Here is a 21,396-nt window from a genome sequence, read left to right on the forward strand (position 1 = left end):
ATGAAGAAAAAGTACCCGATTAGCAGCAAAGTACCCAATTAACACAAAGGAAGATATTTGGAAGAATGTCAGTAACCAAGCAGATCTCATCCCCCTTTGACTCCCATAGTATTTATTTGACCTAATATGGAGGTAAATGGGGGATGAGCTGCTCGGTTACTGACATTCTTCCAAATATCTTCCTTTGTGTTTAGCAGAACAAAGAAATGTATACAGATTTGTACCAATCTGAGGGTGAGTAAATGATAACAGAAATTTCATTTTTTGGTGAACTCACTTTTTTGTGCTTTTTGCATCTAATATCTGCCTTACAAGAAAACTGTCAGACTGTTATCAATCACAATTTATTTTGTATTTCTACATTATTTTTTCGTATCTGTCAGTGTGTGTGCATTTCTGTGGTTTTCTCCATCGCTCTCTTGGCCCTGCTCCACACACACAGAGCTCTAAACGGTAAAGATTTATATCACTTGTAGCCTTGCTTGGACTACAAATGGTTCTTCCCATTGAGTCCATTTATGTTGAAAATAAACCTCATTTTGTTCTGGCAACATTCTTTCATTATGTAACGGATGTCCCCAAGAGGCTGACTTGTAAGTCGCTCTTTCAGCAATGACCACTCATTATAATAAAATACACATGGACACAGATCCAGTCTGGGATTAAAGCACACTACTTAACCTACAGAATACAAATAAATGAAGGAAAAAATGAAATGATATGCAGCATATATGAAAACTGAGGATGAATAAATTATGACAGAATATTTATTTTTGAGTGAACTATGCCAATATATCATGATATTGATAGTTTTTAATATCACATTTATTGTTAATACTTGTATATTGTGACACCCCATAATATAAATACTGAATTACATTACACATATATATCATAACTATTCATCAAAACTATTCACTTAGTGCAAAACTATTCCGTTTTCACTTAACAAATCTGAACCACAAACTAGAATGAATGCAGATATAGAAAATGGCAGAATAACAGAAGTGTGAATGATTGAGAGGATGAGACCAGATGCTGCATGTGGACTTTGCCCATTTCTACTGCAGCATTTCAGAGATGTATAATATTAACCTTCACATGTGAAGAGAGAAAATGGTCAGTTAGGGAGAACAGGACACGGCTGGGGAGAGAGTCACAGTAGGGGGAGAGGCCAGTGGAAGTGAAGAGGGGTGAGCCTAAAATACTCAGACTTCAGGCTGAAATTCCATACGGGTTGGTTGTGAAAAAACAATATGTGGATTTCGGACAAAACATCCCCACAGCAGCCCGAAGGCCTCAAACAGCGTGTCATTAAAACACTGCTGTACTGCACCGGAGAAATGCAACAATTTCACATTCAAATGCAGGGTAAGAGTCCTATACCACACACATTATTCAGATCATATCAATACATATATCAGTACTTTTAAGCGTAAAACAAGAGTTTACAATGTTTAGAAGCAAGACAGATTTTAAATGTCAGTCATTCCAAAGTGCAGCACTTTATTTCATGAGCTGGATGCAGATTTTTTTGTGCTGAATCCTGTGATTGTTTAACAGTTACATATTTAAGTCATGAAGTATAAGAACTACGTGAAATGAGTGTATAGGCATAAACACTATAAAAATATTGTTGGTTCAACTTCAAAAAATAAGTGAACTGGTTGCCTTAAAATTTTGAGTTAATTCAACTTAAAAATATTAGTCAACACAACGAGTTTGCATCAAATTCATTGAGTTAACTAATGTTTTTAAGTCGTATTAACTTAAAATTTGAAGGCAACCAGGTAACTTATTTTTTAAAAGTTGAACCAACAAAAAGCGACAAACATTTTTTTTACAGTAAAGTAGTCTTTATTTGTTCTTAAATTAAAGTAAATATCTATCTTATATATTATACATGTGTTCTGGTTTTAATCCAGAACCACCGGTAGTATTGGCACCATAAATGTTGCAAAACACTGTGTGAAAAAACTTCACGTTTAAGAATTATAGTACATCATATGAATCAGAGAGGTGTATGACAGCTACATTAACTTTGTATATGTTTTGCTCTCTGCTTTTACCCTTCTCTCTCTTTCTCTTACTCCCTCAGATAAATTCTTCCCGTTGCAGTTGGCTGAATGGTGTTTGCGTGGGATTTCGCAAGTGATTCTGGTAAATAACCCCTTGAGTGGAGCTCTGATTCTGGCAGCGTTACTGCTGGAGAGCCCCTGGCAGGCTCTGCTGGGGATGCTCGGCCTCTTGACCTCCACCTTCACAGCTGTAATGCTGGGACAGGACTGGTGAGGAGATGCACACCCACACATGCACAAATCCATGCAAACAGTATAATTCTAAATGCATGCATACACAAGCATCAAAACAAAAGTGTGCATATAAACATGTATGTGCATGTTGGTAAAATGGTAAAAACCACAAAAACAAAGATGAGAATAAAGAGATGCGCATCTAAAATAAACCACAGGAGCATTGATAGCTTTTCCTTCATATAATCCAATGTGATGGGTCAACCGAACAATGCAGTTATAGCTTCACTTGTGTGATGTCCTCAAGTAAAATAATTCACACACAGATGCACACATACAACTTTTAAATGTATGTTACTTCAATCCAACATTTGGGTTTGTGACCCAACCATGGGCTGAAACAACACAACATGTTTGTAAACATTGAGATGAGTGTGTATATGTGTTTGTGTCTTCAGCGAGGAGGTATCAAGTGGCCTTTATGGTTTTAATGGAATGCTGGTAGCTTTGCTGATGGGTGTGTTCAGCTCTGCTGGTGAATGGTATTGGTGGCTACTGCTGCCTGTGTGTCTTGGTGGAGCTACAACGTAAGAAAATATTTCAAACTCATATCAACTTTAACTTCTGTCTGTCCTGTACACTTCCATGAATGCACATCAAATTTCACCTTTCCAAACTCTAAAAGGCCTTTTCCTGTCCTGTCTCAGGACATTCCTGTGGAGTGGTTTGGCTCCAATTCTGGACCGGTGGGACTTACCAGTCAGTGTCTTTCCTTTTAACACGGTCATCCTCCTCTATCTGGCCTGTACTGGCACCTCTAACCCATATTTTCCAAACTATCCAGCCCTGCCACCAGGAGCGCCAGAGAGCACCAACCACACCCAACTGCATGTGTCACAGGTGAGAGAATAAAAACAGGAGTGATGACTGAATGATGCTGAATGAACATGTAAAAGCAGCATAATTTGCCTTTTCTTAAAATATAAGTGTCTTTGGCACACCACACCAACTGACTATTATGCACTGTCACTGTCTTTTTTTATACACAACTTTGTCCTTTTTTTCAACTTGTATCTTGTGCTTTTACGTACAAAGTCTCTATGGAGAACATGCACGGATATGCTGCTGATATATTTTTAGTTATTTTCTCTCCCTCTTTCTCTTTATCATGAATATTTAATGTGCCTGAGGCACATTTAATAGCATATTAAAACATACTTTAAGGCAATAGATATCGAGCGTTTATCTCGCCAGTGAGTGATACATTTACAAAATTTTCTTATGATTCACATGAAAAAGTACATGAATAGCAAACTCTTCCAAAACGTATTTTTAAACAGACAGCATTGAGCTGATGTAAGTGATTTGCTTCATCATTCTCCTTTTAATCTTCAAAATACAGAAATAAAAATGGGTTTTGAAGCTTTTTGTTCATGTCTAATAGCTTTCAGGCTATATATAGGATATTGTAGTGTACTCCTAAAAATGATTTTCAGCTAATTTGTATTTGGGAAAATGGATGATTCACATTTACATATAAACTGTCTAACCAAATAATGCATTTTGTGAATATTGTTACTTTTAGAGCAGATGTCAGTGTAATGACAAATCATGATTTGTTGTTCTCATCAGCTCCTGCAGGGGGCGGTGCTGGGCATGGGGCAGATCTTTGCGTGTCAGGCTATAGGGCCATCATTGCTCATCCTGGTCGCTGTTCTACTTTTCTCGCCCATTTTGGCTGTCCACTCCCTCCTCGGGTCTGTCATTGGCACTGTGGCAGGTAAATTGTAAAGAAATCATAAACAGAAAAAGTAAGTCCTTTTGCAGGCTAACTTATGGGTTTAAAATGAGATCTTAAAGGGACAGTTCACCCAAAAATGAAAATTCTGTCATGAATTACTCACTCTCTAGTTATTCCAAACCTGTATTGTTTGGCTGAACACAGAGAAAGATATTTGGACTAATGCTTGTAACCAAACAGTTCTCGGATCCCATTAGGGTGACCACCCGTCCCGCTTTGCATTGTACCGCACAGCATTTTCACCCCTTGTTCCGCATGTCGCATATTGAGAAAATGTGCCGCATTTTCATCAGTCTGTTGGTTTTCAGTTGTCACATTAAGAAACACGTTATTTAACCCGAAATGCACATGAGACGATTGTTTGCGCCATTGTTTATTTAACTATTTAACAACGCTGTGTCAAAAGCAGCAACCCGATGCACACGAGTACATTATTCGATCTTGATCTTGTTTAAAGGGGTCCTATTTTGCCTATTAAGTCTTTATTGTGTTTATGATGTGCTAAACATTCTGTCAAAAAATGCTTAATATATTTCACCTGTGTTTTACACGTCATCTGGATTCTCAGAAAACTGGCTGTTGAGTTCCTCTATGAGGTCCCTCCATCCGAAACGCTCTGATTGGTCAAGCTGAGCAAGTCTTTATGATTGGTCTACTTAGAGTGTGTGCTGAGATGTCAGGCCCATTACCCTATCCGTGTTCCAGGGGGCAGGGTTTATGTAAAATTTGGCCGTCATGATATAACTACTGCAGGAAGTAGCTTGTTGTAGTCCCAACGAGCCGTTCATTGTAGTCTTTAAAAAGTGACTTCTGTTAAAGAAAATATCTTCCTTTTCTGTGTCAAACAGCTATACTAACTTACTAAATTTAGCTATTTTGCTAACAAAATGAAGGCAGATTTGAATGCCAGTTTGCAGCTCTCCTCCTGATACACCAGCGGTACCCATTAGACAGTCAGTATAGTTCTACCCCTTTTCTGAAAATTACGTCATGAAGAGATGTCGTTGAAGCTTGTTGTTTTTGATTAAAGACGACAAGTGCCAATGAATAAAAAAATTATTATTTTCATTTCTAATTTCATAGTGACTTTAAGCTCCAGAGGAGTGTTTTTGCGCTGTCTGTTTCTCTTTCTCTGACTCTAACACACGCATATACTCACAAACTCTCTCTTTTTTATTGGATACACATCAGCACCAAGACATATGAGTCATAGCAGATGCAAAGAGGCTACAGAGACACTGCAAGGGGGAGGGGAGTCTGATGTAAGAGACCTCATCCACCCACACACACACACACTTACTATGTTTTCCACTACTTTCATTTCTTACCGTGCAGGCTGATTCACACTCACAAACTTTAATACTCTCATTTAATATTCTATTCAACAGTCAAAAGATTATTTTAGACTTTGATGTATGTGTGTGTGTGTGTGTGGTGAGCTACTGAAACGTACTCATGGTTGCTGTAATTTACTCTTAAAGTCCAGTTTGTTGAGGCAGACTGAATCTATCTTAACCTGTGGCCCTGTCTGCCCTTTACAAAAGTATTTTCTTCTATATCTCTCCCTTTCATTTTGTCTCACTCATTCAATATCTTCCTGTTCCTGTCTGTGCATCAGCAGAACATTGAGGGTAGTTTAAATGTTTTCAAACGGAAATTTGGTCAGATTTAGGTCACTTCTGGTGACAAAATTCTCCCCAAAGTATAAGAACATAAGCACACATCCAATACAGCACACATTCCAATTCTCTGATCAATATCTGTCTCTCTCTTCCTTTTCTCCTTTCATTTATGAATGGTTCACGCTCTTCTTTCTGGTGTACAGTTTCTCTCAAACTACAAATATGTGTCCATTTCATGGGGATACGTGACAGAAAGCATATAGAGTGAAATAACATCTGCCTCTTCCAAGTCAAAAGCTTAGAGAAACACAGACTCTCTTTACAAGATTATGTCAATGTTCAGGGTTCTTTATAATCAAGAATGGGCCAGTGTAGTGCTGTCTGCTGGTTTTCACTGCATCCTTCTATTTAGGCTACATGACTTCTTCAGTCGTGTATATAAAAGTCAGAGTGATCTTTGGAATAAAATTTGCTTTTCGCTCATGCTAGACCATGATTGTTACTTTTAGGGGGCTGACAAACCAACTTGAGTTTACGTAAAGCTTTTGTTTTGATTGATACTTGTACATTACAGCTGGGATCACCTTTCATCCATTTCTGGATCATGCAAGTAAATGTACCAGGATTTGTTTGTTTATAGTGTGGCGCTATAACAAACCAACTGGAAGCAGACTGTTTCAGCTAGTAGAAGGGGTATGGTGTGATTTATGATAGTTTTTAAGCATAAATTCAGTTTCCTCCTAGATTTCCCAACCAAATCCATTCTAGAGCTCTAACTAGGCAGAGACACAAATTTCTCTTTCAAGTTCTGATGTTTATGTTTTTGGATAATAAACAGAAAGTGCTGAGGTTAAGCAGATTTGGCTTGTTGTAATGACTTGTAATATAACTTATTTGTACTATTTTAAGATCCAGTGTAGGAAATTTTGCGTCATCTAGCGGTGAGGTTGCGAATTGCAATGGCTCAAACAATTCCAGACTCACACTAATCATTTCATAAATGCAACATATTACAATGGTGTCTACAGATCTACAGATATTCGTCAATTTGTAACAGTCTAAAAACAGCAACACTGTTTTTTTTGTTTTTGTTTGAGTATGCAGTCATGCAAACGGATTTATGTCAGACTTATTTATTTATAAAGATGAGACAAATATCGAGGAAAAGAGATAATGAACAGAAGGTATGAGCCATTCGGGACTTCTTTTAATCCTGCATGCTTGTCCAGATGAGACAGGGAAGGAGAAAAGTCTGGGTATGTCCTTCCCGCTGCAGGGTTTTATGCATTAGAGCTCTTTTATTGGGACCCTATATTGTCGAGGAGTGTTGCACCATACCAATGTAATTTTAAGGGTCCCAAAAGTGTCATGTAAAATGCGCAGTCATGGTGCTCATTTTGACCACAGTGCTTTGCATTACTATGGTGTATAATAATAATAATATTTTTAAAAGTACTGAATGTAATTTTTTATACTGCTTGTTCATGGTGCAAATGTCTGCTGTCTCCTGAGAGACTGAGAGCACTTGAGAACTATTCATGTTTTAAAAGCAGCTGTATCCAAAAAGGTCAAATTGAGGGGAAGATGAAAAAGTATTCTGAAGGTTATCTGTTAATGTTTTCTTGTCAAAGAGATCATGGTGTGGATGTTATCAAGGTACATTCTAAGCATCCTGTGTGTGTGCACATGTGAGAAAATGGCCTTGCATATATGATATCATTAGCAGGCAGCATTCAGCAGACAGTTCTATACATTTAAATGAATAGTTCATCCAAAAATAAAACTCACATACAAAGAAACATGCCATCATTTACATTCAGAAAACGTAAGCAACAAAAGTCCAACGCTGGTCCAGAAGAACTTCCTGTTTCAGTTCTTTAAACAAACATTTGCAACCAACAGAACATGTATAAGTATAACCCTGCCCAAATGTTATACAAATAAGATGCTTTTATTTAGGATGTCTAATGTAAGATTTAAAAATAAAATAAATAAAACCAGAAGTGTTTATATCTTGCCAAGTGGTCTAACTAGACTAACGTTCATTGTTAGTTCATGTTAGCTGTTGCATTAACCAATTGTTAAAGGGGTGGTGCAATGGTGTTTCATGCATTCTGACTTCTTTCAATGTTAAACGTGCTGGCTTCTCATGCTTGACATTGTCAACTTGTCAAAAACGAGTTGGACGTATGAAGTAGTATTTCTGTGCTCGATACACTTCCCCAGCATTCATCCAGTTTTTTTCGAACATGAAATTCCCTTACGTAACAACTTTTCTTAGTTCTTTATTGGACAATTCTCCCAGAGAAGCACGCTGCGTCAACGGCGCGGGAGAAAGAGCACGCCCGTCAATGTGCTCCTTTGTTCACGAAGTTCAGCTGTGTTTGTTTGTTCACTGCATTTCGGTGAGGAATGTTATATAAACGGTGGATATAACGCTGGATTTGGAGATTGTTTGAAACTGATAGATGGGGCGGTTCCAGAGCTAAAAGATGCCTGACATGAACCGCACAAGTGAACCGGAGTCAAATGTCTTGTTGTGTTTTGTTGGCAATCGGCGTGTACGTGCATAAGGAAAACAACGTGGATTTATAGTGAATCAAGAGATATGCAGGGCTAATGCGATGATGTGTGCTCGTGCTTTAGTTCCGCCCCCCTGCACACCTTCAGGAGGTCGCCTGTTTTCGGAGATAATCACACAGCTGTATTTGTCTTTTATAAATGTCATCAAACTAAAGACTCTTCGAAGATATGAAGTATGCAATACTACTTTATAGGTAGTCAAGATTAATATGAGATTGGCAGAAACTGGGTGCGTTACATCCGCATTAACAATTATACAACCTGTGTTACCGAATTTTCAGTTTTGGGAGACTATTCTTTTAAATAGAACTGGAATCATTTACAAGCTTGACACATATCTTTTCACACATGCTTCTTAGCACATTGAAATGATTTTGCTAATTTGATCATGCTGTCAGCTAATGACTCTCAACTTCATGTAACATTTAGCCTACTGTACAGTGTTTAAATCCATTCTCCCATATTCGTAGCAAATAATGCAAAAACGTCTGCGGTCGACTGTGTGGTTTGGGTTTATTGAATAGAGAGAGAAAGGTATACCGGGAACATAGAGGGAAAGATAGAGAGATAGAGAGAGTGTGCATTAGAGAGAAGACGTAATACAATAAAAAGAACCTCTAGGGAAACGCAGGCGGGTGCTTGCTTGAAACAACAGACTAGCCAACTACAGTAGGCTATATAACAAATATACTGCCACCTTCAGGTTACAACCAAATGCATTGGTGTACACCAGATATCAGGCCATTTCTGTCAAAAGAGAGTAAAAAGAGTCGGCCTGATGCCTACACTGTATGTCTTATACTTCCTTGTCAGACAAATGAATGCATGACTGAAAGAAGCATGAATACCTTAATTTAGATGACAAGATCAATAAGTTTATCTCTATCAGTTTGAACTGAATTCGTTTTTTTGTAAGTAATAGCGCCTTTGCATTGGCGAAACATTTGCAGTCGATCTCTGTCGCCCCTCTCAGGTCTGTCTGTGTCAGTGCAGCGGGCCTTTTTGTACTCAGGCCTTGCGGGGTTTAATGGTGCTCTGGGTTCTATGACCGTGGTGACTTATTTCATCTTAAATTGGAGAACACACCTCTTATCTACAGCAAGTGGTGAGTAAAGCACAAACAAAACATTAGTTGCGTTCTTTCAGTTATTAATTGTTCTTCCCTGTGCAGCCTTTCTTTCATCTTACTTAGACTTTGCTTTGGGCAACCTGCTAGCATTTGTAAGTACACAACACATCGTATTATTATCACTGTACTGTGTGGTCAGTGTTTATGTATTTGCCTCTTACCTGTGCAGGTGGGTCTCCCAGCCTCCAGTTGGGCTGCTACTCTCACAGGCACTTTGATGATGCTGCTGACAGGGAAAAACCTCAGAGAATACAGAATCCCAAGGGGACAAGTAACCTCCCCAGAAATAAACTTTCAGTCCGGCATCCAATGGGCTGAGGCCAATACGAATGTCGATGATGTATGAGACAGCTATAATTAAGAATGCATAGATGCATAGGGTAATGTCGAAAAAGTACCACTGTGAAACTTGTTTTTACATGATACACTTAAAAAAGAAAATTGGATGCTACACAAAGTGAGTTTAATATTTTATAAATGTTATATAGCGCTGTGCACATCCATACACACGCACAAAGTGTTTGCGAGAAAGAAAATATCTGAATGCTGTAAACATGTTCCATTATACAATAATGAAAGTCTTAAAAAAAAGTTGAAATAAGTTAACATGCAAAATCAAAAGTTCATTTACCATGAGTGTACAAAAAAACGTCATTAAACAATATCTAACATCGCCAAAATTGATTGTGGTTTTTTTTTGTTGATTGCCATGGCGATTGAAGAAGGCTGTTGGTAAAAGTTTGAAAGGCATATAAGTGTACAGACGTGCATACAATTAGTGCATGTGTGTATTAAAGAATGATGAGTTGTGTATTATCAAAACCCTTCAAGATGCACCGTGGCTCATTATTCTTGTAGGAGTGATTAAGGTCAAGGGCCTTTCGATGCACTGGAGGAGCATTTTTATGTGTCTGCAAAGTCTCCATCTGCTTTATAAATGTCCTGAGCCTGTCCATGACTGGCTGGAGGAATGATTGTGTGCATGCTGAATACAAAAGAGAAACATTGTGCTTTTTGCCCCTACATCCACACAGCAATACAGACACTATAGATAAAAACATCATTCTTCCCAAAGAGCCAAAGACTTATGTAAACCAACAGGAGCTCCACATGCGCAGAGAAAGCAACAGATGGAGTTCCCTTTCAGTTTTGATTAGTGAAGAAAAGCTGTAAACAAGTGATGACTGTTTAGCTCTAATTTTTTTCTATTGTTTCATCATAATCAGAACTATAACCATGAAGCCCAAAGCCCTGTAAGTCTACGCAACACAAAAGTATAAAAGATAAATTCACACTCAATGCCTGTTTTTTGTTTTTTTTCTCTAAACATTTTTTACATCCTTAAAAATAAAAATGAACCCCCAAAAAAGACAGATCAGCTCATCACCATATTTCAGACTTTGTGTGAATGAGTTAATAGAGACTGACAGCATTGGTTCATGTAAAAAATCTTGCCATGCATGTTTTTTGTGCCCAGAGTTTGGATTTGTGAATAGACCCTAATACAATTCTACACATTCTTTATTTTTAGCCACTTGATGCAACTTGAACCCTGGCTCAAGGTCTAGACATATTAACGTTCATCTCAAATGTGATCATTCCTCCTGTTTGTTTTGGTGTTCATTTACAACAGCCTCCCCAAAACTACACCTTCTCTGGGACGTGCTTCGCCACGAAGGATCTCCAGAAATCCAAGCTTTGTCAAAAATTCTATTCGTGAGCCATCTGTAGGCTGGACCTCGCAAAATACACCCTGCGAACCTGAGGAAGATGGATAAAACACATTGTGATAAATCAGTACTAATGAAGCTGGTGACAAAACGTCAACCCTCCCCGACTCACTGTTAGCTTTGAGGGCTGTCAGCAGAGCCGTGATGAGGCTACGACTGACGCTGCAGTCCACCAGTTCAGGAAGAGCCTCAAGCTTGAGCTGAGATGGGAAATGATACAGCTGGGAGTCTGGGTAGTCCTGCTCGTCATGGCAATACAGCAGCGCTTCCTTGAGGTACATGGGGATGTGTACGTTGTTATATTTTGAGGACGACATACTATTGAACCATTTTAGACGTACTTTAGTTTAGGTGTGTTTAGGTTTATTTCTGACCTTTGTTGCAGCATGTCCACGAGGGAGTGACGGATATTTGTCCCTCATAGCAGGCAGCCAGGTTGCCTGGCATCGTTTGGCAAAGGAGCGCACGTCCAGGATGCCCACAGCACACCCACACACACCCAGTTCATCCTCCAAGACTAAGCTGTACTCGGGGCACAATGCCAGAGACGCACCCAGACACCTGAAACATAACCACACATACCTGTATCGTACTATCCGTTTTGTGAGAACCAGAGAAAGCCTGGTATTTTTCATAGACTTCAATAGATATAGGATAGTTTGACATTCTTTAGGAAATGTTATCTAGGTGTTGGTAATGCTAATAATATCGCTTTAAAATACAGCTTTAAAAAAACAACAGCAGCGCAAATATGTCTGAATACAAGATTCACATTCTTAAAGTCTAGTGTGACTGCGGCATTACACAGAGGAAAGCGTCATATACAGGTTTTGAATACAATGATGGAAAAATTATGACAGAATTTTTCTTTTTGGGTGAACTAACGTTATGTCCATAAAACTTGTGACATCCATGAAGAAGTTGTTATATCGCTGTCCTTCTGAAACCTTGTGTGTCCAAATTCACCGTTTTTTAGGAAATGGAAAACAGCACTGTACTTTTTAAATGATTAAATACTGTGTTGTCAAAGTTGAATACTTTTTATTGGTTAGATATTTCTAAAACCCAGTGAAAAATATTAAGGGTGACTAATAATACTGATTTATGGCAAGAATCACAAAATATGGAGATACGAGGTTTTAGAAGGACAGAAAGCGATATGCTTGAGTGAGAGCTGGGCTTACCTATCCCCAATAAAGTCTGGATGGGAGATGGTAGCATCCTGGCTCCCTTTACCCATTTGGTACAACTGATGTACCATTCGGTACAGCGCCACCTAGAGGTGTGTAAAAACATAGCCATAAGTGTCTTAAAGGGATAGTTCACCCCAAAATAAAAATTCTGTTATCATTTTCTCACCCTCAGATTGTTCCAAACCTGTTTACATTTCTTTGTTCTGCTAAACACAAAGGAAGATATTTGGAAGAATGTCTCAATTAGAAAGATCTAACCGAGCAGATCTCGTCCCCCATTTACTGCCATAGTAGGGAAATACATACTATGGGAGTCAATTGGGGGCGAGATCTGCTCGGTTACTGACATTCTTCCAAATACCTTTGTGTTTAGCAGAACAAAGAAATGTATACAGATTTTGAACAATCTGGGGGTGAGTAAATGATGACAGAATTTTCATTTTTGGGTTAACTATTTCTTTAAGTGCATAAACAAAGAGGCAGAGGGGGGTTAAGTATTCCAGTGTCACCTTGTCTTTCTGCTGGAAAGGCCGTATGTTATAAAGTCGACAGGTGGGAAAAAGAGGAGGAGGGTGACTGAATAACTCCCGGCTGGTCCCCACAGGCATAAGCATCTGATTCATATCAGAAGAAACAGAGAAAGAAAAGGAGGCAGATAAAGAGAGAAAAATGAAAAAGAAACTACACTAAATACAGTATCTCACAGAAGCGAGTACACCCCTCACATTTTTGTAAATATTTTATTATATCTTTTTAAATTAGCCCTAAAAACATTCCCACCTGCACTTCTCCAGATAGTCCTCCCTTAAATACCCACGGTTCCGCCTCCATGCCCAGTAGCTCCGCCCCTGAGGAGGCTCCACACCCTGCGAACAATCCCAAAATCCCAAGTGTCATTCAGAAAGAAATCAGAATCAGAATCAGAAAGAGCTTTATTGCCCAGTATGTTTGCACATACAAGGAATTTGTTTTGGTGACAGGAGCATCCAGAACACAGAAACAGCAACAACAGTACACAGAGACCATAACACAATATACAGTACACAGATGATTTAAATAAGGGCCTATGGGTATAAAAAATAAAGAAATACAATACAATAAACATAAGATAAAGATATAGAGAGTGTAAAGCTATGTGTGTATGTAAATATGTACAAGTAAAAAATAAGAATAGACTATTGTAGTACAAGGTATGTGCTATATAGGCTACAGCAGAATGAATGAAATATAATTTACAGAAAAAGTTGTATAAAAATAGATAGTGTCAACTGCAGGAATCAGTAAATTCACCACAAAATGAGATAAATCTAAGAATTTTTACATTAAAAACCTACAGTTGAGGTCAAAAGTTTACATCCCCCTTGCAGATTTTGGAAAATGCTGCAAGTTTTGGAAAAATAAGAGAAATTTTGAAACTTAACCTATTTTTAATTTAGTCTTGCCCTGGACAAGTTATTTCACGAAGGAAATAACAAAGTACACACCAAAGAATAATCATTTCTAAAAATAGCCCAGGTCAAAAGTTTACATCCCCCTGGTTCTTAATACTGTATGATGTTGCCTGAACAATCAATGACAGTTTTTATGTTTTGTCATAGTTGTTTAAGGGTTTCTTGTTTGTCCTGAGTCATTAAACTGTCCACTGATCTTCAGAAAAATCATCCAGGAGTCTTTGCTTTTTCAGCATTTCTGTATATTTGACTCATGTCCAGCAGTAACTGTATGATGTTGAGATTCCTCTTTTTACATTGAGGACAATCAAGAGACTCATACACAACTACTACAATAGAAAGAAACATTCAGTGATGCTTATGAAGGCAAAATGATTCATTTAAAGTCAGATTCATGAGAATCTGATACAGTGTATAGATGTTTAGCACTGCAATCTCTACTCACAGTGGAAGCAGTTCTTCCAGGAGCCAAGTTGAGAACTTTCACTCATTATACGACCCTCTATCAAAACAAATACAAACTGGAGATTAGGTAAGAAGATTTTAGCAGTTGCACATAAAGTACACAACATAACTGTAGATCATGTTGCTAGATCAATGCCATTTGCTGGTTTTGTAACAACATTACTATCTAATAATCATAGCAATAACCCCAACCATGACCAATCACTAAAATCTGAGGAAAATGATGGGTTATGCTATTGTTATACAAGCCCCAGTCATAAATCTATATTTAACGCTAAAATCTGATTTGTTGATAGAAATGCTTTAACAGTTAGATCCACAGAAGATGAGATTGTCTCATCTCTCACCTAGCCAGCATATGAAAGCCTTGGCCACCAGCAGGGTGTTTCTCAGGTCCCAGATGTAAGGGTAAAGGTCATAGAGAACAGCTCTATTGATGCTGTTTACCATAGCACTGTGTAGTAATGCCACATCATCACACGCAGCCAGGAAACGGCCCGCACGGCCTCGCCATTCCTCTGCCTGAAAGAGAGAGTTTCATGAGCAACACTATTTAGATCTTCAATAAATAATAAACTATTGAAATCTGAATTTTATAGAAAATGATTCCTTAGCTGGCAGAATGTATTTAGATGCTGATCAGCACTAATCACCTTCTGCTGTGGGGTCTTCTTTCCGTTGCCGTTGACGCTGACACAGTGACAGTTGGCTTTGAGCCACGCGAGGTCCTGCATAAGACTCTGAGCGGGTGGGCCGTGTTCATGCGGCAGATAATAAAGCCCTACCAACAACCTGATTTGGGCCTCACTTAGAGGAGCCCTTCCAGAACACAATCCTCTTCTAGAGGTTTTTTCATGGCTGGAGCTCCTGGAGACCTGGTTCTCCCCGGCTTCCAGATCCTGGTCCGTAACAGGGTCAGCTGGGATCTCATCGCTAGCAAGTGCCCCTGAGCTCCGGGAAGAGGTTATGGAAGTTTTGGGCTTGGCTTCATGTTGATTGTCTGAGCTATCGGAGGACTTTGATTTAACAGAGGACAATGAAGGCTTCGGGTCTGTTGACCTCACCTGCCGTCCTAAAGGAAGACGATACATTTCTGTTGGCAAAAACTTCAGATTTTGCATTACAACAAAAAATACATTTTATAAATACATGGGTTTTTTTTATTTGTGGGTGAACTTGAAATAATGATATATCTGACAGTATGTCAGTTGTTTGCCAGGGTGCATGCAGGGGGAAGCTGTACCAGGCTGAAGAGGAAGGCTGAGTTCCTTCATCCAGTCTTGCAGGGCAACTGACAGCGCTCTTTCCACACCGTAACCCTCTTCATCACCTACAGAGGTCACACTGGGTCAGCAACAATAGATTTTGGCCCATCCCAGCCACTATCTATAATGTTATGCCTAAAGTTCCCAGTCATGTCTAGCTTTATCTGTTAATGGCATCCTTCTTTACACCCACCTTTCCTTTCCTCTTTCCCTTCTTTATGCCAGCTGCCTAGGGTGTGTAGAGGGATGAAGTTGGCTTCAAACTCGCAGTTTGGATTTAGCAGCAGACCCCTCAGATGAGCCCTGAGTCCGGGGGGGCGACCTTTAAAGGGCCCCAGGAAGACACGTCGGGAGTCATAATCATTGGCATGGAGGTTGTCCCAAACGAGGGGTGGCCGTCGAATCACAGACTGGACCTCTGCTAGTGAATCAGCACACAAATCCCGTGATATCACCTTCTTTCCTATAAGAGAGTGATGATCAAACATGTGAATGTCAGAATGTGCCCTAGAAACAGGTCATAGATTTATATACAGATTATGTGGTCATGTGTTACATAAAATGACACTGATTGTGAATTTTTAAAGAAATGTCTCTCACCCGTCCAGATTATGGAGATGCCGGGAAGCAGGTCTTCCCCAATTGTCAACAGGTATGGCGACTTTGACACACTAGGAGTGCACAGAGAACTACAGTACTCTAGATGGAAAAGAACAAAGATAAAACCACTGTAATATAGTTGAATAGAAAAGAGAAAATTGTAAGTAAAAGCTTTGTTTTAGATTATAGGCATAAATAAGTTAATGAACTACGACAAGCCTAAAAAAATGTGTATGCATCATCTTACCAGTGGGACAGAATAGGAAGACAGGTGGATTCCCCAGGAAACGGAAGATCTCATTGGCAACAGTGACCTGGGCGTGAGCGAATGAGGAAAAGCCTTCTCTGTCGGCCTGGCACATGGAGTGATCAATATCGTCAAATAAGAGGGCAAAAGCATGACAGCCCAGTTCTGCCACCTAGTGGTAAGACACACAAGCATTCAAGAGCTTCATGGTCAAAACAGTACAGTGTGTGACAGCTAAAATGTCAGATTAGGTTTGGAGCGAGTTTTCACACCTGTCTGAGTTTGCGTTTGAGCAGCGTGAGGTCACACGAACTTGAGAAGACGATGTCCTGACCAGGAGAGATAGCGTATACGAACCTCAGAGCCCTCGACTCGGCTTCACCAATCAGAGCTTTCAACTGAGCTGAACAAAGAAAAAGTGACAGCATACAATTACCAATAAATAGTTTTGTAATATAGTGCCTATAGAGATAAGCAGATATATAAAATATGACGCTTTATCTAAAATAGTGTTATTGGTGAAGATATGAAATCCTAGAGACTACTGCCTCTTACACTAATGGCTGGTTAGTGTAACCTAACGGTATATCTTAGCTAATATAACTATATATCATACTCTCAAAATGTTCATGTCTATGAGCGTTAAAATTGAATTGCTCAAATTATGTTCTCTAGATATGAGATATTTTCATATTAATAATGTAACAAGGCCAGCTTTAAATGGATTTAGCCACTTCTGCTGTGGCCACAATTAGAAGATATCTAAAAATTGTATGTGAAGCATAGCACCAGTGATGGATTCTATTTCCATAATGCATGTGCTAAAGTGTAAACACTAATAATTGTTGATTATTTAAAAAAAACAGTTATAGAAGTAAAATAACAGAAATTTGGAGATACAATACGATGTAAAGGTAATGTTGTATATCTATTTTTGCCTCATACTATATCGTACCCTCTTCCTCTGCAGAATAAACCTCTCTCCACAGTAACCTGTGCTTCAGGTCATCTTTTGGACCATAAAGATATGTGTTCAAACCCCATCTCTGCATCCTGAGGGCAGCAACAAGAGAGAAAGTGAACAAATAAGCAGAAATACTATTTCACAATCCAGAACGGACGTTCCATCAAGTTCTGCAAAATATGCTGTGTCTTAAGACAGTGAGCACGAGAGAAGTGGAAACAGAGGTATCCATTGATCCCTGCACTATCATGCACCATTAATAATATAAGGGGTCACATTTCCTGCAGAGAATTAGTCAGGCTTTACCAACAGCAGACGGTCGATTTCTCTGCAGAGAAAAAAGATCTGAAAGATGTATACATCTATAAATAAGTAAATCGTTTCTATGTCTGGTATAATCATGGCCTTTAATTGAACACGTAAGCAAGGATATGAGTGAATGAAATGTGCATGATTGTCAATATGCTAAATTGCTGTGTACAAGTCTGGTTCACACTGAAAGCCAACATTTAAAGGCAGCTGTTAGGGGTTAGAATGTAAATTGTCATACTTTCATGGTCAAACTGATAGGTGATAGTTCACCCCAAAATAGAGATTCTGTCAAGTCATTTCAAACCTGTTTGAATTTCTTTCTTCCGCAGGCACAAAAGAAGATATTTTGAAAAATGTAGTTAACTGGACCTTCTTTTCAACTTCTTTTGTATGGACACAAAACCAAAGGAAGTGAATGGGGTCCAGTGCTGTTTGGCTACCAACTTTCTTCAAAATATCTTCTTTTGAGTTCTGCGGAAGAAATAAAGTCATACAGGTTTGAAAAGTCAAGAGGGTAAATATGACAGAATTTTCATTTTTGGGTGACCTATCACTTTAAGTACAACAAAGACATACAACTGATGGAATTTGGTGTTGTTGGCATTTTTGGGGCAGTGTAAGCTCAACTACAAACCGACGTCTGAGATAAAACCGAAAAGGTTTGTGCAAAATACGTTTTTACAAATGATCTACAAGATTATGAAAGTGACCTATTTGTCAGATATGGTGACCCATACCCGAAATGTTGTTCACGAGTCCAACTCTCTAACCATTAGTCCACGACTGCCAAAGATATGAAAATATGAGATCCAACATTTGCATCCTAATCAAGTTTTAAATCCAAAATTACATCTTTGCTAACAATAGAATGCGTGTGAAGTCATTTGCTACTTTAGACTTGTTAATGATACGTATGTGTCATCTCATGAGAAAGACTCCCTAAATAGACCAACATTGAGCTAGTGCTTGTTTGAAATATTAAAGAACCTCCCCAAAGGGTAAAGTCTTGGAAGCGCACAAGCACACATACTGTACAAGCTAATTTTGAGTCTCTATCTCTCCCAAAGCCATTTAAAATCCTAATGCACAGACAGAATCTATCATTCTTTCACCATACCCCCATCCCTTCTCCAACCTGGTTTATCTCTCATCCACCTCATCACCACAAGCCATGCTCTCCACTGTCAGTGATGTGTGTGAAGTTTCTCATCACTTTCTCCTGCACTATTCATCCGTTCAGGACTGGTTTGGCCCAGTGCCTCTCTCTCGCTCTCTCTCTCTCTCTCTCTACATGTGTGGGCAGGTTGCTCCCTTGTTTCTCTCCTCTCTTCCTGTGCAGATGGTTTCCCACACACTTTTATTTCTCTGTAACTGATCACAACCAAAACACAGATAAATAAGTGCGCAAAGATTTCAAGTGATTACTGAACAACAATGGCAACTGTTACTGACACTCCATTCTCCATTCACACTCCATTCTCCATGCGCTAGTGAAAACTGAAGCCATCCCTGACCACCGGTTTCGTATATGTGCACAGCTAATGTATGAAAATTTGTGAAACTGTGGTTCAGTGGATTCATGCTGGCACCAGTGTTAAGTCATTAGTCATAAAAAGCCATTTGTCTCTCTGCCGTGCCCACACATTATTGCACCTCTGCTACACGCCAGCTGCTCTATGTCGCCCCCTGGGCAGCCTTACTGTACCGCACTGATACCACCATAACTATTGGCATCAACTTGATCCAGACCAAAAGCCCCTATTACATAATGTAAGACTCAAATGTGATATTTTAGTGATGGGTTTTTGTGTTCCGTTAGTAAGCCAAGTTTCCAAAAGATGTGTGCTTTGAAACTGTGAGTAGTCAATGATCAAAATACTCACCACTGAAAGAGTACCTTCCTTTGTTCCATTGACCAGGGTCTCCCATAGAAACCTAAACGGTAGAATATACACATATCACATATAAACCCCCAAATAAGTGTATTTTTTCTCTATTTGCACAAGGAAGAGTTTTATAACCATTGCAAAGTATTCCTGGTCTCCTCCACCTCCTCTGTTTTGCAACCCACTCAAAAAGCCAGTGAAGTTGGGCAGCTTCTGAATTACAGGTTTAGCACTGAACCCATCATACAGTACTGGCCAGGGACATTGCCAAAGGGATAGTTTTAGAGATTGTCAATTATGATGGTAAATAGAAATGGAACAGTAAATCCTCAGGAGATTTTACTTGAATTAGCTCATTCAACCCACTGCCTACCGCCTTCCTATAGTTGCTGTGTGGTGAAGCTGTTCAATGATAATGATCCAAGCTACTGGTCTTCAACCCAAATCCAAACTTTAAGTGTTTTTACTTTAAACAGTCTCTATTATAGTGGCTACACATCACGTCATTTCCTGTAAGCTTAGTTTAAATAAAAGTAATATAATTAGTCAATTAAAATGCATTCATTACATTTTGGTATAGCGTTCATAAACTAGTGCATCTAAGTTACTGTACATGCATATCCACATTTACATTTTATTGTAACCATTCTCTAGGGTAAACTCAAGCTAACCTGTACTTTGGTAAAAAAAAATGTAACACATCTTATAAACACTTTCTACTGGATTGTAAATGTATAAAGTTATAAGGGGCAACATATGACTGCAGCAATCTGAGTGTTGGATTTTGCTGCATTATGTTCATCTGGCTGCCAAAACAATTCATGCATACAGTATATACCTGCTTGGTTTGCTGTAATAATTACCAGTATGGTGTTACTCCCCTGAAACCTCTGTTCCATATGTTCTGGTGACAGCACTTATGCTCATTGCATTGTGGTACTAAATTTGTAAGCATGGATGAAAGTAGGTCAGTGAGAAAAAGCTACTGGCATCCAGCAGGGTGACATTTCCACTGGAGAGCTGGGACAAACCGCCTACTGAGCAGAAGATTGGCTATGCCAATTAATTGCCCAACAAGCATGTGTGTCCACTGGCGAGAAAAGAGGAGTGAGAGTGTGTGTTTGTGTCTTATTAAGTACGGTTTCTGGCCAGCTGCTTATATATGGAAATAAATACCCAGGATGCTCAGCGGCTGCTTAATAAGATGAATTGCCCTACTAGCCCAAATATGAGAAATTGATATTTTAAGGCTAATTATAAGTTGTCTAAATCTATGCTTTCCATAAAGCTGGTTTGCTTTCAGTAAATAATTGTAGCAAACAACGGTCTCCAACCACTGTTCCACCTTAAAGACGTTTCACCAATAAATCCCATTTATACTTGTTCGTATTTATGGCTCCCACATAAGCAACCCCATGAATAATGTGTTGCTCAACTTACCCTCAACAACCCCGCATAAAAAATCGTCTCTCCCCTCCATCATCGCTGTGATTGTCCGTCGGAGCTGCTCTGGATGGATGCGAATGTTTCAGTCTCTCCGCGCTTCCTTCATCCGGACTGAAGTCGTCATCCGAGCATCCTTTTCTCCGACACACACGGAGCTCATAAACTGAAGCCTCCACTCATATTAATACCTGGAGATTTATTTCTGATTCTATTCTGATAGATACGTGTTGTTTATAATGATCAAACATTTGCAAACTGTCGTACGTGGACGTTTATGTCAGCTGTTGTCTGCCTCCTGTCTGCTCGCTCAATGCCGATCACTGTATGGCTAGATCAGCAGCGTACGGCACCTAGCGGTCAGCGTGTGTCACATCAACACATATGATTTGATTAAAAACGATTTTATTTCATGTCTTTCACTCTTAAATATGCATCGGTTATTGTAAACGT

At 39.1% G+C, this 21,396-nt stretch overlaps 2 protein-coding genes across 5 annotated transcripts; one reads left to right on the forward strand and one right to left on the reverse strand.

Annotated features, from left to right (window-relative positions):
* Nucleotides 1-1,229: 1,229 nt before the first annotated feature.
* Nucleotides 1,230-10,760, forward strand: si:dkey-183c6.7 (urea transporter 1). Of its 2 annotated transcripts, XR_008963839.1 has the most exons (7): nucleotides 1,230-1,371; nucleotides 2,099-2,288; nucleotides 2,711-2,839; nucleotides 2,960-3,152; nucleotides 3,885-4,032; nucleotides 9,232-9,479; nucleotides 9,557-10,760. XR_008963839.1 is itself a non-coding variant. In XM_057345878.1 (6 exons), exons 1-6 carry the CDS (start codon nucleotides 1,257-1,259, stop codon nucleotides 9,369-9,371), a joined length of 915 nt encoding a protein of 304 aa, XP_057201861.1. In that variant the 5' UTR covers nucleotides 1,230-1,256; the 3' UTR covers nucleotides 9,372-10,760. The 2 variants fall into 2 exon arrangements, 1 of the variants encoding a protein (XP_057201861.1); XM_057345878.1 differs by having other exon boundaries at nucleotides 9,232-10,760.
* Nucleotides 9,844-21,258, reverse strand: si:dkey-183c6.8 (protein O-GlcNAcase). Of its 3 annotated transcripts, none has more exons than XM_057345847.1 (17): nucleotides 20,941-21,258; nucleotides 19,498-19,549; nucleotides 17,294-17,391; nucleotides 16,611-16,741; nucleotides 16,339-16,510; nucleotides 16,092-16,190; nucleotides 15,685-15,954; nucleotides 15,470-15,556; nucleotides 14,880-15,319; nucleotides 14,574-14,748; nucleotides 14,207-14,263; nucleotides 13,091-13,176; nucleotides 12,820-12,924; nucleotides 12,302-12,393; nucleotides 11,492-11,678; nucleotides 11,230-11,386; nucleotides 9,846-11,148 (listed from the first exon to the last, which is right to left on the reverse strand). In XM_057345847.1, the coding sequence occupies exons 1-17, from the start codon at nucleotides 20,981-20,983 to the stop codon at nucleotides 11,012-11,014; spliced, it is 2,388 nt and encodes a 795-aa protein (XP_057201830.1). In that variant the 5' UTR covers nucleotides 20,984-21,258; the 3' UTR covers nucleotides 9,846-11,011. The 3 variants fall into 3 exon arrangements, with proteins under 3 accessions (XP_057201847.1, XP_057201830.1, XP_057201838.1); XM_057345855.1 differs by having other exon boundaries at nucleotides 9,850-11,148; nucleotides 14,880-15,298; XM_057345864.1 differs by lacking the exon at nucleotides 17,294-17,391 and having other exon boundaries at nucleotides 9,844-11,148.
* Nucleotides 21,259-21,396: the final 138 nt, after the last annotated feature.

This window comes from Triplophysa rosa, linkage group LG1 (assembly GCF_024868665.1).
Source record: "Triplophysa rosa linkage group LG1, Trosa_1v2, whole genome shotgun sequence".
In the NCBI taxonomy this organism is placed as follows: Eukaryota; Metazoa; Chordata; class Actinopteri; order Cypriniformes; family Nemacheilidae; genus Triplophysa; species Triplophysa rosa.

What these genes read in the sequence shown, in the direction of transcription:
- si:dkey-183c6.7 (XM_057345878.1), top strand. Translation starts at nt 1,257, where the DNA reads ATGTGGATTTCGGACAAAACATCCCCACAGCAGCCCGAAGGCCTCAAA. An exon ending in ATTTCACATTCAAATGCAGG is followed by an intron (nt 1,372 to 2,098) that starts GTAAGAGTCCTA and finishes TTACTCCCTCAG; the next exon opens with ATAAATTCTTCCCGTTGCAG. An exon ending in CCCAACTGCATGTGTCACAG is followed by an intron (nt 3,153 to 3,884) that starts GTGAGAGAATAA and finishes TGTTCTCATCAG; the next exon opens with CTCCTGCAGGGGGCGGTGCT.
- si:dkey-183c6.8 (XM_057345847.1), bottom strand. Translation starts at nt 20,983, where the DNA reads ATGATGGAGGGGAGAGACGATTTTTTATGCGGGGTTGTTGAGG. An exon ending in CATCTCCATAATCTGGACGG is followed by an intron (nt 15,955 to 16,091) that starts GTGAGAGACATT and finishes ACTCTCTTATAG; the next exon opens with GAAAGAAGGTGATATCACGG. An exon ending in AGGGAAAGAGGAAAGGAAAG is followed by an intron (nt 15,557 to 15,684) that starts GTGGGTGTAAAG and finishes TGACCTCTGTAG; the next exon opens with GTGATGAAGAGGGTTACGGT.